The sequence below is a fragment of the Miniopterus natalensis genome, chromosome 9 (assembly GCF_054644295.1).
Source record: "Miniopterus natalensis isolate mMinNat1 chromosome 9, mMinNat1.hap1, whole genome shotgun sequence".
NCBI classification, from domain to species: domain Eukaryota; kingdom Metazoa; phylum Chordata; class Mammalia; order Chiroptera; family Miniopteridae; genus Miniopterus; species Miniopterus natalensis.
The window spans coordinates 16137749-16157189 of record NC_142089.1 but is presented as its reverse complement, the minus strand read 5'-3'; the positions used below and the strand labels follow the sequence as shown (position 1 = coordinate 16157189).

Sequence of the window (19441 nt, the reverse complement as noted above, 5' to 3'; positions counted from 1 at the left end):
TATATATATATCCCTTCCCCTCCCCTGCCTTCCCACATTAAAATGTAAGATTGTTGAGGGATGGACTTTTATTCACTGTTCCTAGCCCCAAGGTAGTGGCTGGCACAAAGAATGCCCTCAATAAATATCTGTCTACTGAATGACTCCTGGATTTGAAACTCCTTAATGGAAGATGGTGATTGCTCTGTGACAGGCACAGGTTAATAATTGTGGTACTAAATACATGCTTCAATGATAACACCTGAGATTTTTAAAGCTGCACATCCAGTATTTCCATGCTCAAATAATGAGCCATTTTCACCAGCAGATGGTGATATATACACACAAAAGCCACTTTACAATAGCATGATGCTTCCCGGCTCAGACCTTTTGCAGCTGTCTTCTCCTTTGATCTTCAAATCAGCCCTAACAGAGAAGGTAATACATGCTTTGAATGATAAAGAAGCTGAGCCTTAGATTTCTCCAGGGTCTTTTACTTAGTAGGTGGCAGAGTAGGAGCTAGAACTTTTTTAAAAATTTAATTCCTGCTTAAACAATTTTCTGCTATGCCTTGATGGCTCTTTAATATAAAAGTTAAATTTGGTCAGCATTAGTATATCCTGAAACTTGCCCAGCAACTTATAACTGAATTATCTGACACAAAATTAAACAACTCTATTAAAAATCTAGAACTTGACCCTAGAATATATTCCCAGTAACTACTAGAAGCTACACATACAAATATGTTTTAATTAAATGAGTAAGAGATTGGTGGTACAAAATGCAACTTAACCCCACAATTTAAAAAATCTCATGCTACTTAATTTAAAACTATTTTCCATCAAGATTTTACCTGGAGTAAACAAGAAACAAGTTTATCAATGCAAGTTTCACTTTTGACTATAGTATATTTACTTACTTAAAGAGAAATGCCCAGAAAACCAGTAGTAAGGAGGAAAAGAAGCATTACAGGACTGACTTAGAAAACAGAGACCTCTTAGGTGACATAACAAGGAAAGAAGAGATGTTTTAGACGGTCTGTGTTTGATTCAGGAAGGATAAAAGACAAATTCAGTACCTCTCCAGGCCGAATCTTGATGAAAAAGCTGCTACGTTTATAAGAAATCTTCAGGACTTTGGGCCAAGGAAAGCGGTTAATTCTCAGCTTATCTTTGTAAACCAGAAGGCCACTAGAGCAGACACCTAGGATGATATCCACTCCCTCCAAGTCCTGAAAAAGAAAAGCATTTGCATTTCAGTCTTGAGCAAAGTGCTCAACACGCTGTTGACTATTTCTACATAATCTGAAGATATCAACAACCAAAAACAGTTACAAAGCATACAATGGAAAATAAAGCTTAACCTATAATAGCCCATGAGACAATTCGGTCTATGTAAAAACGTTACTCCACCACATTTTTTAAAAAATCAGTATTACCTGTCACGAATATCTTTAAAATGTCCAAATCAGACACAATTCTATTTCTGTAATCTATTCCAAGAAAATAATTCAAATCACATAAAATGCTTTATACATGAAAGTGTTCAGAATGTTATCAGAGGGAAAAACAGATACAACCTAAGTACCCAAGCACCAGGGTTAAATTATTGTCCAGCCTTTGGTGAAATACAATGTGGCGATTAAAATGGTTACATAGAATTTGAGAGATAAATAGGAAAATAATTATGTTGTAATGTGAAGTGAAATAAAGCAGATTAAAGCTGCATATACAATTTTCCCCAACAATATAAAACATATACATAGAAGTAAGATGAACATAGCAAAACGCTAATGATGGCATTCTTTAGGGGGTACAATTATGAGCAACCTCTCATTTTGGTTTTCTATACTTTCCAATTATAATAAACATGTATTATCTTTAAAAAGCATTTACATATCACTAAATTAACACATGTATGTAAAAAATTCATGGGGCTTTCACCCTATCTGCCTTTTGAGCCTCAGCTCTCAAAAAGGTTTTCCTTAATAATCCAAAAAGAGACACTAATTTACTTTTACCATGCCTGTCTGTATATGAAAATTCTAGTAAACACTGATGTTCTCATTTTGCCCTCTGAGTTCTAAAATACTCAAACCTATCACTATCATAATCAACAAATAATTACTACAGTAGCTATGGTAGCTGCATATCCTATACATATATGTTTAAGTCAGCAGACCACATGACTTCCTGGAGGCAAGAGCTTAGGGTTATATATACCACCAAACATTATGCACAATTTAAATTCTTTCTTTTTTAATGATAAAGTGGTCATCCCCTTAAGTCATGATAAGTAAAGGAGTTAACTTTATTCCTATATAAACTCAGTGTGAGAGAATTGCAGATTCTTACAATTATTATGTTAAGTATATTAAATTATAAATATTATCCCCAAATCAAGGAAGAACAGTAAGATAAAATACAGTCATATTTACATGCCTCTTTTCTTAGCGAAAATTTTAAAAATTAAATATACGTTAATCATCTACATCTGCAATTCAAGGAAACTAAATTTCACTCGAGTTAATCTCAACAGATGATTACTTATCTAGGTAAGTAATCAAAACCTAGAGTTAAATGCTTCTTGACTACTTCTTTTCCCAAACTGAGTATAGAGAAACATATTAGTGCCTACATGTGTATGTACAAGCACAAGCAGAAATTATATACAGCTCCAATTAAACGACTATATAACAGAATTTCCCAGAAGATGCCCTCTTAAGTTCTTAATGCCTGTGGGTACAACTATATCTCTCAATTATATGTTCCAGAGAAACAATCTGCTTTACATTTGGGAAAGGAACATGCTACCTGACTCCTCCATCCATTCCAGATAATTATTGAATCAACAACCAGCTTCCAGTAGGAACTGAGAAACAAAACCAAACAATTTCAGTTCTGGAAATATAGCTGATCTGATGTACTGACATTCCCTACCATCTACTTTACAGATTCATAGATTACATAGATTCAAGTTACAGTCCCCAGCCCAGAACGATCTGGAGCATCATCTTTAAAAAAACCACTAATGTGCAATGAAATTCTAATAAAGTTAACGTAACTTAAATAAGGAAGAGACTTCAGATGTTAAATATTCAGATTGGGAGAAGACTGAAAGGCCGTTTTAGTCCAATCATCCACTATATATTTGAATGTCCCTTTCTAAATTCCTCCCAAGTGGCTATACTGCCTATCACGGAATACCTCCAGGGATAGAGAGCTCATTATCTTATGAGGTAGCCCATCCCTTCTGTGAATAGCTCTGTTAGAGAATTTGTCAAACTGAGCTGAACAGTATTTCCCTGTAGTTTCCATTTTACTGGCTCTAGTTTTCTATCTTGGAGCCATAGTAAAATTTCTATTTCACACACCAATCCTTTAAATGCATGAAGACAGACATTATGTCTTCCCCAACTTTCTCTTCTGTGGGCTAAGTATCCCTATTCCTTTGCTTGTTTCTCATTGGACACAGTTGAGTCCCCTCCTCATGCATCCTAGTTAAGTTTCTCTAAATGAATCTCTGATCCTCCTTTAAGCTCTTTCCCTCACAAACTCCTCAACCCCCCAACCATTTTAGCAGCTGAAGATGAGAGAAGTCAAGCAACTTCCCTTAAGTATTCATTGTTAGGCTGTATTAGGCAGAGCTAGGGTTAAAGCTCAAGGTTCCAATTTCATAACCCAGTGGTTCTCAAATGAGCCACTATTGTTCATGCCATGTGCACCAGAATCACCTAGACAGCTTGGTTAAGCAGATTGCTGGGTTCTACCCACAAAGCTTCTAATTCAGTAATTCTGGGGTGGGGCCAGAAATGTGCATTTCTAACAAGTTCCTAGATAATGCTAAAAGCTGGTTCAGAGACCACACTTTGAGAACTGCTACCTTTAGGCCAATGGTTCTCAAATCCAAGCATAGATGAGTCATTTAGGATACTTATTAAATCTGGATATTCAGCCTCTCCTCTAAAATAATTTGGTAAATCTGGGAGGAGTTTGGGGTAAATCTGCATATTTAATAAGTGCTCCAAGTGATTCTGACATACGTGATGTTGGCTGTGAAACATGCATTGATAACACTCTACATTTTCAAATGTATCTGCATTTTAGGAAAACATAATTTCTTTTGCTCTAGATGGTGTATCTTTTGATCCATACAGTAGCCTAGATGTGAAACTTTGAATTCTGATGGTGGAATTGCAAAGGGGCAATTTAATTTATATACTTGATACATTGATTCAATTGATAGACTTAAAATTCTAACAAGAATTCCTATCTCTTTAGAATGTTTTAGAATAATACCCTAGGGTAAAGGTTGGTGAAAGGATTACATGACACAGGTCTGACACATGCATGTTAATAAAGGCCAAAGTTATTACCTTTGCTTTATGAAGGTCAACACCGTACATGGACAATTTTTTGGCATTCTCAAGAAATTCCAGGTCAGCTTGAGCTGGAGTCATGGACCTTTGATAGAATACAAATTTAAAACTCTTTCGGTATCACAGTGTCAACATTTACAATAACATTTGTATAATAATTGTATTTTATATAAACACATAAACAAATATGTATACCAATATATACATACAGTTCATAGTTCTGAAAGAATATTATGCAAAATGACTCTTGAAATAAGAGAGCTTAGAGAAACAAAAAGTCCACCAAAAAAGCTATCAGAAAAAAGAGTTTAAAAAATTTCCTATTAAACAATTTCTTTAATCGGCCTCATCCACCATCAGTTCTGCCCCTCCCTCTCCTCAGCCTTTTTCTCTCACACATATAAACTCCTCCCATTAATTTTTCTTGCTTAGGGAGTGACCAAATTAAATCCTCTGAGGGCATGGTACAATTTACAATATCCTCTTAGCTGCCTCTTTCTCTCCATACCCCTGAATTGAGTTATTATGGAAATTAAACAGGAGGGCAGCTGAAGTTACTTAACTGGAGACTCTTAATGGGGGCAGGCTTGATGAAAAAAAAATTTCTGGGAACAGATGGTGTTCCTGCCCACTGATCTAAACAAAATAAATTGGTTAATAGAAGCATGTAGATAATGGGGCTGCTTTCTCTGTTATTAAGATGTCTTCATTACTAGGCATATAATGAATTCTATTTGTTTGAAAACAATCAGTCTCACAGCCTAAACACTCACTGTGATGGTCTTTCTTTACCCTTTTTAACTTTGCTCTCTTGAAAAGTGCTCATGAGCAATTATGTTGATCTTTGAAGAGAAAGATATCACTCCTAGTGCTGCACAATTCAGGCCAATCAAATATAACTTCACAGTAACAATAATGCACCCACACCCCCATAGAAAAACCATGGAAAAGCCAATTTCCCATAAGATCGCCTCAAGCTATACAAAGCACCAGTGGCCTATTCATTTAACTGGAAGAAAACGTTTCTTCCAAACCCATCTGTCTTTACCCTCATTAAAAAGAACAAAGGGTTCCTTGGAACAATAACAACAACAAAAAATCTCAGGAAAGAAGCAGCAGAGTTTGTTAATGTTCAGCCTCCCTGAATAAATGCTTTTCACAAGCATTACACTATCACACCTGAATTCTATTTATTAATGGATCTGAAATTGAACACAAACAAAAAGGAGAAAAAAGGAGAAAGGAAAAATTAAGACATTTAAAAATCTGTATAGTCAAATCATTAAAAACACCTCAGGAAAGTTTTGTAGTTTTTCCACCCCCACATAAGTTAATACACTTTCACAGTTATAAAAGTCATTTTATGGTTTTCATTGTTGCTATTATCAATGGCTTTAATTTTAGGATTTTAAACCTGGAATGGAGCTTGAAGATTACAGAGTCCAACACTTTCATTCTGCTGCTGAAGAAACAGGCCCTGAGGGATCATAGTCGTGGTCGAGTTATGGCCCCTTGGTTAAGGCAGCAGGATTTAGTCAGGATTCAAGTTATATTGCTTGAACCGGAATCCTGGCTCCTGCACTTAAAAGTGGTGACCTGGTGTCTCCTTCAATACCCCAACTATAAAGTAAAAATCAAAATAATGCCTACTTTCAGACACTAGGATAGGCAACGACTTTTTGTCTTTGCTGAATGAATGAATGTGACTGGTAGGACAAAATGAGGTAATGGTTGTGAAACTGCTTTGTAAAAGATAAATGTTTATTATTATTACAACCTTAGGTTTCTGATGATACAGTGATATATCTTATGCATCTCATAAAAGTTTTGCCCACTTGAATCTGAAGACAAATTTTAAAACATTAAATGAAAGAATTATGATAAAATCCTCCCTATCCTCACTCCCCCAACTCTAAGGGAAAATAACAGGCTCCATCCATTTGAGTACAGATTTAAATCTCAAACTATGTGGTTAAATGCTTTGCTGAGTAAGCATGCTTTACAACTGCATTATGGGCAGGTAGTAAGAAGAGATTTTTAACTTTAAAGCTATAACTTTCCTTATTAGTTTAAAATAATATAATTTAAAATTTTCAAAACACTCTTAAACTTAAAAGTTACCTATGTGAAAACTAATACAAAATAATGTGGAATGTAAACTGTAATTAAAAAATAATTTTTTTAAAGCTACCTATAATACAAGTAATTTTTTCCTGAAGCATGAGAATTGTCAACCTGATGACCCATCACTTCCAAATACTTTGGTATATAATTCCTACAAACAAGGACATTCTCCTACATAACCTCCATATAACTGTCAAAACCAGGAAATATTAATACATTACTGTCATCTAACCCCCAGGCCCCATTCAAGTTTAGCATTTCAAAAATGTTCTGTATAGTCAAAGGATCCAGTTTTGCATCACAAGTTTCATTTAGTTCATGTCTCTTTAGTCTTCTTTGGTCTGGAACAGTAATCTTAACCTTTGGAAGATTATAGCCAGTTATTCCATAAAATGCCCCTCCTTTTGGGCCTGTTTCTCCATGAGTTGATTCAGATTATGTATCTGTGACAGGAACATCACAGAAGTGACCCTGTGTTCTCACCACATCCTACCAGGTAGTATATAGTTTCAATCTGTCCCTTCATGGATGATGTTCATTTGATCACTGATGTCTACCAGGATTCTCCTCTATGAAATTCCTCTTTATCTCTTTGTAATTAATAGCATTTTGTGAGAATGTATTTTGAAACCTCCCCCCCACTCTTTTTAATTAAAGTTCCTGAGGTAAAGTTGGCTTGAAACCTTTTGAATATCCTATTCCTTATCAAACTTTAAATTTATTTATTTATTTATTTATTAAATGTGTCTTTATTGATTTCAAAAAAGGAAAGGAGAGGGAGAAAGAGAGAGACAGAAACATCAATGATGAGAGAGAGTCATTGATCGGCTGCCTCCCGCATGCCCCCAACTGGGGATCGAGCCCACACCCGGGCATGTGCCCTGACCAGGAATCGAACCAGGATCTCCTGGATTCTAGGTCGATGCTCAACCGCTGAGTCACACCTGGCAGGGCTCTCTTGCATTTTAAATGGACCTTTTTTACCCATGCATGATCTACATCATGCACTTCATATTTGACAATCATTGGTTCAGTGAGTAACGCAAGTCTTCCAAATGTTGACACATTTCATTGTACAATATAAGAAAAATAATCACAATCATTAAATCATCCCAACTTCATCAGAAAAGCCTTTAAGTATTTGGAACTTGTCAATATCATGGTGGCAAATACAAGTTTTCCAAAATTCTAACTTTCACTTGAAAGCTTGAATTTTGTCATTAGCAACAAATACTGTCAGTTGTTTACTAACCCTAAAAGTACCGACTCCCTTCATTTTTAAGGACATGTCTTCCAAATAACCAAGTCTGAATAATCATAGTAATTTTTTCAAGTAAAAATGGTGTTCATTAAAAAAGTGGCTAATTCAGCTCACAACTCAAAACAATTACGCAGGTGCTTTCCTCAAGACAACTGTGGTACTTCAGTATGCAGCAGAACTGCTTTCTATATTTTTCCTACTTAATCACACAAAATATTACATAGAAATGTATTTACAATTTAATAAAATTATTACTTTTTACTGCCTCATCAAGAAAATTTCTAAGTGATCTGGCCCTTTTAATCTTATTTTTAATTGCAAGTTAAAAAATAAAAGTGCATGTCGGTAAAGAATATAATGATGACTACTACAGTTTCGTGTCATTGCCTTGATCTGTGCTCTACCCATTTCAACTTAGTGAAAAAGGCAAATAGCATCTTAGTACTGTTATGAAAATAATTTTGATCTCAAAAAAATACTGAAGACCACCAGGCTGGCCTAACTCAAAGGGTGGTTATAAAGATTAAATGTGATATTGTATATAAAGTGTTTAGCACAGTATCTGGCACATAATCATAGACAAATAATAATTAGCTGCTTATAATTATTATGATTGTGTAACAATGCTACAAAGGAGAGTCAAGCATTGGATAAGAGACTATAAAGTCCTCCCAAATCTGAGATTCTATTATGATTAGAAAACCACTAAAAGAATCATCAGAGACAGATTTAAGTTATCTACCATAATCTGACACCATCTGCTGTTTGGCTACATAGCAGAAGTTAAACTATTTTCTTTTACTATTTTACTGATTGCCCAAAGACTATCCTACAAATAAAAAAATTATTTTTAAATTATTAGGAACTAAAAAGAGCATTCCCCTACAATCCTGACATTCTAACAAATCAAATAATTTTAACTGTTTCTACTACTTGCTTTTGTATGGATATATGTGTGTGAATATATATCTTATATATATAACTGTCTAGAATCATAATCAGAATATAAGTATTAAAAATGTATTTAAGGACAATGCAACATCCTTAAGTCACAATCATCAACAAATTGAAAATGGTATATTTAGTAGGTCCTAGATATTACTGCAGAATCCTCTTTGGAAATAGTGTGACCCCCTTAGAGTAGAGTGATTCTTACAAGGCTATTGCTATGTAGGTTGTAGACTTAAAAACCCTATGGTTCTCATGACCGATATAGTGGAACCTACAGGGGCAATAAGGCAGCCAGAATTGGGGCACCTTGAGTTAAAGCTTTCTTACTTGAAGCATCTCAATCCCTGCAATCCTACTGGAACCACTCCAAGGAAAACAAGATTGCTCAATGGCTAAGTAGAATACTTGTTACTACCATGTAAAGTCCATAAGACTATTCTGAATTTCTCAGCAGTGTGACCCTCTGGAACATTGTAATCTAACTCATGCTAACATAGGTCAGGGTACTAACTCAAGGCGAAGATCAGCCATTCACCTTAGTATGCTAAAGCAGCCTGCAAAATTTAGTTATAACAAGTTAAATAACAATGGGATGTATGGTAGGAAGAAACACAAATTATATTGGCACTTGAGTATTAGCTAACATTTATTGAATTTTTACTATGCAAAACATTGTATTAAGTTTTTCCACACATTATCTTTTATAATCCTAACAACCACCCTGTGTCCTCTAAGGTAAATAATCTCTATCAGACATATAAAAAACCTGAGGCTCAGAGAGATTAAATGAATGACCCAAAGTCCCAAGGCCAGGACCAAGCAGAACCAAAAATGTAACCCAGCTCAGTATGACTGTAAGCCCTTGCTCTTGATCAATGTGTTATGACACCTCCCAACATTACCAATTATTTCCATGAAAAAAAGCAGTAACTTTAATAAAGACTTTAAAAAATACCTCCAGGGGTTTCATGGGCCCTCTGAAGTCTATGTATATAGACCCCAAGTTAAGAAACCCTGCACTAAGGATCTCAAGACACGCGACACAACATCAGTTTAAAATTTGAAAAAACAAAGTAAGGCAATAATAATAATAGCTACCATTTATTGAGCATCTACTATGTGCCAAAGACACTGTGCTTAGTGCTTTACATATATTAGCTCATTTAGTTTTCTCCTACAATGCAACACCCCATTTCTCTGATAAGAAAACTGAGATTCAGAGGACTTAAATGACTTACTCAATGAATTTTGAGGGAATTGAGCTCATGCTGACTCTTTCTATGGCACCAGTTCCCACTAAGGGAAACAGTGAATCAATTCCAGGTCAAGGGTTTAAACTTATTGCCAAAACAAACACAGAACAAACCCTGGAGAGATTTTTACCTGTATGACTTATGCAGTTCCATGACTTTCTCTTCAAGTTCCTTGGTCTGATTTGGGGCCAGTTTAAAGTCACTAACATAATCCGCACCATGGAGTTCTGGGTCATAATCGCCCAGCTCAGACTGGATGGTGTAAGAACCTAATAATGCTAAGGTTGCAAAGGAACAGGGCAGACGTCCTGCAACTATGTCCTGCCGAAGCTGAAGACATAAATAGTATCTATAACCAAAAGAAAAAAGATGTTACCATGTCAGCAACAACAATAACAAAATGCAGAGAGAAAAGAAAGTAGAGGGGAAAGAGAGGAAGGAAGGAAAGAGAGAGGAAAAAAAGAGTGATTAAGTAAATATGAGATAATATTAATAATTGTTCAATCCAGGTAGTGGGTTTATGGTTGCTCTTTGCAATGTTATTTGTTCTTTTGTGTGTGTTTAAAATTTTTCCATGTTTTTTTTTTTTTTTTAAAAAACCTGTAATTATGTTGGAGTCATGGTTGGAAAGAAGTTTAGAAAGAAAAGAGGAAAAGCTGGGAAAAGTCTGAAGGAGGTAAAGAAACTAGTGTTTTGTTGAGTGCACTAAGGACCATATGTACATGTATTAACTCACCTAACCTTCACAAAAAAACTTGTGAGGGTGGAATCATTGCTAGATTATAAAATGAGGAACCAGCCTCAAAAGGTAAACTTGCTCAACGTTACATAGTAATAAGGCTGTTTGTCTCTGAAATTGGGCCTTTTTCTATCACTGTGCTTTGCCAAATGTGTAGATATTGTCCTTCATATTCAAAGACGACATTATTGATACATTTTCACTAGCATATGATCAGAAACGTTCTACCTTAGGTTTAATAGCTCATCATTTTTCTTCAATTCTGAAGAGAAATTCCCAGAGTTTATGATAATGAGAATTATTTATTACATATTTAACTATTAATAAATTGTTTACCTTGTTATATCTTCTGTTAACTGTGCTGGGTCAGGTGGATAAAACTTTACATTAAATGTGAAATTCCAAGGGATACCTGTAAAAATAAACGCAAAAGTATTTTATGCTTATGCAAGTTTCTGATTGTCAGAAATACCTAAAAATATTCATTTTTTTCCTGAGGTTTTATTTTCATGCTTTTTGAATTAAATGTATATTTTTAAAAGTTGTTTAGATACCACTTGAGGTAAAGTTAGAGGATCTCTTTTTTTTATTTTTATCCAACCTAATATAGTTTTGTTTATAAAAGACTAAAGCTATATAGGCAAAATAACGTGAAGGAAACCATCTTATAGGACAACATATTTACAGCAATAGTTTTCAAAATGTGATCTCTATACCACTGTGGGTCTTCAGAAGTCATTTGAATGATCTACGAATGTTCTCTTTTGGTGTTGGCATTATTTATTTGTGATATCTCTCAATACAGACATACCTCATGGTATTGCACTTTGCTTTATTGCACTTTTAGATATTGTGTGGGAGTTTGGTTTTTGCTTTTTGTTTTTTACAAATTAAAGGTTTGTGGCAACCCCATTGAGCAAGTCTATTGGCACCATTTTCCCAACAGGTTGAGATGATGGTTCGCATTTTTTAGCAATAAAGTATTTTTTAATTAAAGTATGTACATTGTTTTCTTAGCCATAGTGCTACTGCACACTTAATAGACTACAATATAGCATAAACATAACTTTTTTGTTGTTGTTAATCTTCACCCGAGGATATTTTTCCATTGATTTTTTTAAATTCTATCAGTATTGTTGAAAGTATTACAGATGTCCCTTTTTCCCCCATTGACCCCCTCCTCCCAGCTTCTGCCCCCTCCCCAGGCTTTCACTGATTTTTAGAGCAAGAGGAAGAGTGGGAGGGAGAGAGAGAGAAAGAGAAAGATCATGTGAGAGAGACACAGGGATAGGTTGCCTCCCACAGGGCCTGACCAGGGCGGGGATCGGGGATCGAATCTGCAACCCAGGTGCATGCCCTTGACTGGGAATTTAACCTGAGACCCTTCAGTCCTCGAGCCCACGCTCTAATCACTGAGCCACACCAGCCAGGGCAAGGTAAAATATTTTTAAGTATACATTCATAGGTAATAAAAACCATTAAAAAATACAAAGAAGCCCAGCCGGGAGTGGCTCAGCGGTTGAGCGCCGACCCAGGATCCAGGAGATCAGGGTTCGATTCCCGGTCAGGGCACATGCCCCGGTTGTGGGCTCGATCAATGACTCTCTCATCATTGATGTTTCTATCTCTCTCTCTCCCTCTCCCTTCCTCTCTCTGAAATCAATAGATATATATTTTTTAAAAAAATACAAAGGAATCATTAACACAAAATTCAGGACAGTGGTGACCTCTGCAGGAGCAGGAAAGAAGGATGTGTCTAGGAAGGGGCATACTTGGGCAATAGACTTTTTTAAAACATAATTTCTGTAAATTATATATTGGTGTTTTACTATATAGACAGAAGTTCTAAGGACTTCTTACCTTTGTTCTGTGCTATAACAGAAAGGTGTAGAGGTGCTAGCCTGACTCAGTAGGGGAGATCTCTCTTATTCAGAACCAAGGGAATTAAAGAAAGTTAAAAATTAAGCCAGGAGAGAGAGACTGATAAACCTCAGAAGGTGGTACGGTTGGGTCAGAGGGAAATTTCAAAAAATCAAACAGAGTAATAACTATATATTGTATATGGGTATACACAAAGGAAAAACATAAAAACACAGACTAAAAGGAATCACCCCCAAACCAGAATAGATTTCTATGCATCAGGAGAAATGGGGATGGGAATAGGAGGAAAACTAGAGTTAACCTTACCTGTATGATTCTACTTTAAATTAAAAATATTAACACATGTTCATTCTGGGTAATGAGTACATGGGTATTTGTTATATTAGCCTCCATACTTTTCTATATTTTTGAAATATGGACAGTCTTGTTGATGAATACCTATTACAATTAAAAATATTCATACTTTTTAATTCTACTTCTAACATTTTATCTACAGACACATATAAGTGCAGATATATATATATAAATAAAATATATGTTCACTGCATAGCAAACTACTGAGATTAACCCAAAATGTCCATCACTAATACTGGTTATATATATTATGTCACAACTATATAATCATTTAAAAAATTTTAAGGAATGAAATAAATGTATATATGTTAATATAAAAAATACTCCAAATTTTGTTACATAAAAAAGATTGGTTGCATATTTGTATTAAATATATATACATATTAAATACTTGTATTAAAATATACACATTAAACACATATTTGTATTAAAACACATACATGTAAATACATATTTATATTAAAATATACATTTGTGTGCGCGTGTGTCTATAGACACTCAAAACATCTCTGGGAAGAACATAAGGAATCAATTAAAGAACAGAGGTAGAAGGGAGATTTACCTTGTACTATTCCATTTGCATCTTATACCATTTTACACCAAGTTTATACCATATATTTTATATCACCTATTTAAAAAATTAACTTTAAAAACTACATATAGCATAATGCATACATAATACATAACAATGTATAGCATAATTGTATTTCTTGGTTATGTTCTGTTTAAAATATTACAAATGTCCCTTTTTCTCCCCAATGACCCATTCCACCCCATCCCCCTCTCCTGTCCCTCTCCACACCATTGTCCATGTCCTTAGGTTGTGCATATATGCATATAAATTCTTTGGTTAATCTCTCCCCCTCCACCCACCCACCCTCCTCCATCCCTCTGAGATTTGTCAGTCTGATCCATGCTCCCATGTCACTGAATCTATTCTGTTCATCATATTAAGTTCTTTAGATTCCACATATAAGCGAGATCATGTGATGTTTGTCTTTCTCTGCCTGGCTTATTTCACTTAGCATAATATTCTCCAGGTCCATCCATACTGTCCCAAAGGGTACGAGAGCCTTCTTCTTTATAGCTGCATAGTATTCCATGGTGTGAATGTCCCACAGCTTTTTTATCCACTCATCTACTGATGGGCACTTGGGCAGTTTCCAGATCTTAGCTATTGTAAACTGCACTGCTATGAACATAGGGGTGCATATATTCTTTCTGATTAGTGTTTCAGGATTCTTAGGATATATTCCTAGAAGTAGGATCACTAGGTCAAAAGGCAGCTCCATTTTTAATTTTTTGAGTAACTTCCATACTGTTTTCCATAGTGGTTGCACCAGTCTGAGCATAATTGTATTTTTGAAAGGTAAAATCTACATATGCCTAGAAAAAAATTTTGCAGATTATACTAATTTAATTGTGCTTAAATCTAGAGGACAGAGAGGTCTTTCATTTTTTTCCCATGATTTACTTCCATAATGTTTAAATTTTCATAATAAGTAGATATTAGTTGTATAATGAAAAATATTTTTTAAAAACTTGTGCAATAGATAAACGTCTTTTCTCTCTTTGGCTTAATGAAATGCATATACTTTGATTCCCTATTAAAGTCTGTGTTAGGGACACAGTTTTTCTTTCCTATGTTGAAGTAAAGATTTTTATTATTTTGTATTTTATTAAAAATGAGCCCGGCCGGGCGTAGCTCAGCGGTTGAGCGTCGACCTAGGATCCAGGCGATCGGGGTTCGATTCCCGGTAAGGGCACATGCCCGGGTTGTGGGCTCAGTCAATGACTTTCTCATCATTGATGTTTCTATCTCTCTCCCTCCCTCCCCTTTCCTCTCTCTGAGATCAATAAAGATATATTTTTTTAAAAAAAGATTAAAAAAAGACACTTAAGAGTTCATTTCTTTTTTTTTCTTTTTTTAAATATATCTTTATTGATTTCAGAGAGAGGGAAGGAGAGGGAGACAGACAGAAATGTCAATGATGAGAGTCATTGATCGGCTGCAGCCCACAACCTGGGCATGTGACCTGACTGGGAATCGAACCCTGATAGCCTGGATCCTAGGTCAACGCTCAACCGCTGAGCCACGCCCGGCCGGGCAAGAGTTCATTTCTTAGCAAAAGACTTTTTTTATAGCCAGAAAGATCATCTACTAGATAGTCTTCTCTATTCATTATAAACTGTTTTAATGCGTCTTCCTAGAGACTTTTCTTATATAATAACTTGTTCCTGAGTAAAATTGAATATTAAAAGTATTTTCACTGAAAGGGGCTAGGAGTTATGTTTTTCTTGTCATGTTTCAAATACGCTGAACACTTTTTACTGATGTGCATTTTAAAACAAGATTTTATAAAGGCTGGGAGCAAATATGGAAAGTTGCCAGTTTAAAGGAGCCTTTTGTTTCTCTGTCTTAAAATATATAAATTACAAAGAGGGTCTACAGGTAAACAGTCCACCATAATAAAAGTGTTTTCTTTTAAGAAACAAATAAAAAATAAAATTTGTTTTCAGGTGGTAAAGTTAAAACTTACTAATCATGATGAATAACATCTTTGCAGTTCCTAGAAGTTTCCTCAAAATAAACTAAACTAAAAGGACATCTAGCCAGCCCTTTAGCCAGCCCACTGGGCTTGGGGCTAGAAAATACTAATCTATATATATATATTTTTTACCTAGAAATATCTATTCCTAGACAATAGTTGGAGCAGGGTGCGCAGCAGCAGTATATTCTAGAGGGTTCGACACTAGGAGAAAGCCACAATGTCAAAAGGGTCACTGGAAAGGAATTCTTATTATCTATTCTTATACTTCAATTTGGAAGAGGAATGTCAAAAAAGGACAAAAAGAGCTATGGAGAAGGAAACATGGAGACGGTTAGAATGCAATAGCCCAGAACGATTTAAAACGAACAGAATCAGGCAGCATACTCCTAAGTGAAGGCTGCTACTACAGTTTCAATCACTCCCCTTTTGAGAACTGACTCCCATATCCTTTTTCTCTTTTCATCTTTGTTCCTTTCCACCTTGTTTCTCTCAACCATTCCTATCTTCCCCAACTTTACCTAGTTGTAAAAAACAAAAAACAAAAAAATCAAGATCTGACCTACATCTCCACAGCATCCACCGTTGCTGTACCTTTCTGTTATGGAATCTCCCCCTTCTAGGGGAAGGCTTTATCTCAATTTCAAAGCCATCTGCTACCGTCAGGATTCTAAAGTGACTCACAGCCAGAAAATGGTTGGAAATCCTCTGACCTACTAAAGGAAAGAACTATAAAAAAGGCAATATTTACTTACCACGAACCTGCTTTTTTATTTCTTTGGCAGAGTCCAGCCATGTCTGTAAAAAGAAGAAAAGGCATTCACACAGATTTCCAAAACATAAACAAGAGAGTACTAGAAGCAGGATTACGGACCATCTTCAAATAGTGCCTCCAGGTCAACCTACATTTCCAATATTCTTTGTATTAATTTCACATAGCAGGGTAATTTTGAGCAGAGAAATAGGGAGCCAGACATTTGGGCTGGAATCCTAGCTCCACTACTTCCTAGCTGAGTGTCTTTAGGCATCTTTGTACCTCAGTTTCCTCATCTATAAAATGAGATATTAATAGTAGGGCCTATCTCAGAGTTAGTGTGAAGATTCAATGAATTAATATACGTAAAGCTCTTAGTAAACAAGAAATGCTAAATAAGCACTTGTTGTTTTTATTACATTATAAAGACCAGTAGAGATCTATAACCAGGATTATTGATATCACCCAGATCTTATTTTTCCCTCCACCTCTGACCTCTGGTCTTGTTCAGCTTTCTATGTCAGCACAGCATCTGGTACATGATTCGTACTCAGTTAATGTTCACTGAACAACTATTTTGTTTCCCCCGACTACTCTTGTCCACACTAATCTCTCCCTTCACTGTTCTCCAACCCCACTTAGAATCTGCACACCACTGCAGTGGATCATGCAAAATAATGGTACTTGAAAAAAGCCTCACCCTTAACCTCTTTCATAAGCTCCTTAGGAAACATTTAAAGACAGAAATTTCCAAATTGAATTGCTTAAAAGATTTTATTTCCAGTTATATTAAACAAGAAAGTATTCAAGTCTTTTTTAATTACTTTCAAATCAACCTAGCCCCCCCAATATAAAAATATTCAATTTTATCTGAGTATAACATAAAATACATTTCAGAGTATTTCCTGATTCTTGGGAGAATTTTCTAGCAGCTCTGCGGGTACTGTTTTGTGTTTTAGTTACCGTCAATCTTTTCTTGCTAATGGAAATTAGAGGTTTCAGTACAGTTTGGCTTGGGCCTTTAAGGAGACAAAGTAAAGGTTAAATCCTTAAAGAATGTATTAACCTAGTGCTGGTAGACATACTTCTTTTGTTTGAATCAAGTCATTCACAGAAGGAACAAATTGTTGCAAACTACTAAGTAACTACTAACACTGTATTCTACAAAATAGGTCTTATTTAGGCAAAGGGTAATTCCATGTCTTCTAGGATGCACTATCCAACTCAAATAACCCAATCGACAGTTTGCAGTTTGTTAAAGGCTGCTGCTCCTCAACTTCTCTTAATGTAAGTCATCTTGGAAAAAGAACCAACTAAAATGGCTCACACACATTATACTGAAGACTCTCTCTCCATAACCTGGCCCCTGTGTAGTGCTCTACATTCCTCTATTACTCTATTCCTCACTCCCCACGTTTAGCTAGGCTGGATGGCTCCTAGTTCCTCCAGCGCCACTCTCTCAACCCCAGGCCACCCTCTTTCCACTCACTTCCCATTTTACTACCCTTCAGGCCTCAGCTCAGGCCTCAGTGGCCCAGAGCTGAACTAAAGTTTTCATCATTCATTTCTGAGCTAGATATTAGCAATTCAGTTAATTAGCCCAGGAAACAATTCAAGTTTTCTGAAGTAAATACTTGACTTTTAATCTTTCTTCCCCCCTCCATTTCTCACACTTCCTTTTACTTCCTTCAATTAACTTTACTGGTTTTCTTTTAGGCCGGAAGAAAATCTCAAATTCATTGTATAAGTGTTTCAACAATATTGGGATTTTATTCTCTTTTATAATGTTACTCTCAAATTATAAGCAAAAAGGAGTGGGCAAAAGTAGGTTTACAGTTGTTCATATGGAAAATAATACAATAATGAATAAATAATAATACAAGAATAAACTATTTTGTGTACTCACAACTGTAAGCCTACTTTTGTCAACCTCTGTATATTATAATTATCCTATAATGCTCAGTGGTTGAGCATCAACCCATGCACCAAAAGGTTGCTGGTTCAATTCTGGGTGAGGGCACATGCCCAGGTTGCGGGCTGGATCCCCTGTGGGGGCATGTGGAGGCAGCCAATCTCTTTCTGTCTCTCTCTCTCTCTCCCTTCCTCTCTCTCTAAAAATCAATAAAAACATATTTTAAAAATAATAATAAACAGTAGATACTCTCAATGATGAAAGAACACAATAGCAATGATTTTTTTCTTTAAAATGTTCATTCTAGTCTGGCCGGGCATGGCTCAGAGGTTGAGCATCAACCTGGGATCCAGGCAATCGGGGTTTGATTCCCGGTCAGGGCACATGCCTGGGTTGCGGGCTCAGTCCCCAGTCGGGGGTGTGCAGGAGGCAGCCGAGCAATGACTCTCATCATTGATGTTTCTCTCTCTCTCTCTCCCTCTCCTTTCCTCTCTCTGAAATCAATAAAGATATATTTAAAAAAAAAAAAGTTCATTCTAGAGAAACAAGAATAACTCTAAGTACACCGTGTCTTGGAGAGGCAGGCATAAATACATTAATTAACAACAGAAGAATTAAAGCAATTTTTTTTGGTCAGCTTCTTACAGTACCAGCAGTCTCCTTACCTTGGAGGCTTCATTATCCCAAATGGCTAGACCAAAGTAGTCTTCTTCCAAAAGATTAAGGTGCTCACACACTCGTTTAAGCAAATCTTGTCCTTTTGCATGTTTCTGCAAAGATATACATACTTTAGTTGAGGTTTCCTTTTATTCCTGTATTCATCACCAAATAAAATAAAATGTCATTTTCCAATTTCCTCTTTTATCCTTGGTTACTAACACTTTCAAATGGTTACACAGTATAAGTAGAACAATGTGAGCTACAAAAATCTTGCTTCATAATTTGTCAACTTAAATATGCAACACACTTATAGTGGCTTGGAAATAGTGCTACAATTCAAAGCAAAATTCCAGCTTCCCTCCATCTATCACCACCCCCTCACTTCCATCCTAAACATAACATTCTTTATTTTTTTGGTGCAATATTTCCTGAAGCTTGCTATGGGCTACTGTCAGTCATCATGACCACCTGAATTAATTGAACCAACTGTTGACATTGATAGTTATTAGTGGCTATGGAAATCATTAGACTCTCTATCATTCTCAGACCAAATGTCCCAAGAGAATAAACTATATCTCAAGTCCATTCAATCTCTTTCAGAAAAAATGGATTAAGTGTAAAATTCTAGATACCCTGCATATATTAA

At 35.7% G+C, this 19441-nt stretch overlaps 1 protein-coding gene across 6 annotated transcripts in view; it reads right to left on the bottom strand.

Moving 5' to 3' along the window:
* EPB41 (erythrocyte membrane protein band 4.1) overlaps positions 1-19441 on the bottom strand; it is a 117305-nt gene that overhangs the window by 48292 nt on the left and 49572 nt on the right. For all 6 annotated transcript variants that reach the window (XM_087820253.1, XM_087820254.1, XM_016217052.2 and 3 more), the window contains exons 4-9: positions 18801-18905; positions 16225-16267; positions 11022-11097; positions 10077-10295; positions 4355-4442; positions 1058-1210 (exon numbers count right to left, since the gene is read on the bottom strand). In XM_087820253.1, coding sequence (XP_087676379.1) covers positions 1058-1210; positions 4355-4442; positions 10077-10295; positions 11022-11097; positions 16225-16267; positions 18801-18905 — 684 coding nt within the window. The remainder of the gene's footprint in view (positions 1-1057; positions 1211-4354; positions 4443-10076; positions 10296-11021; positions 11098-16224; positions 16268-18800; positions 18906-19441) is intronic.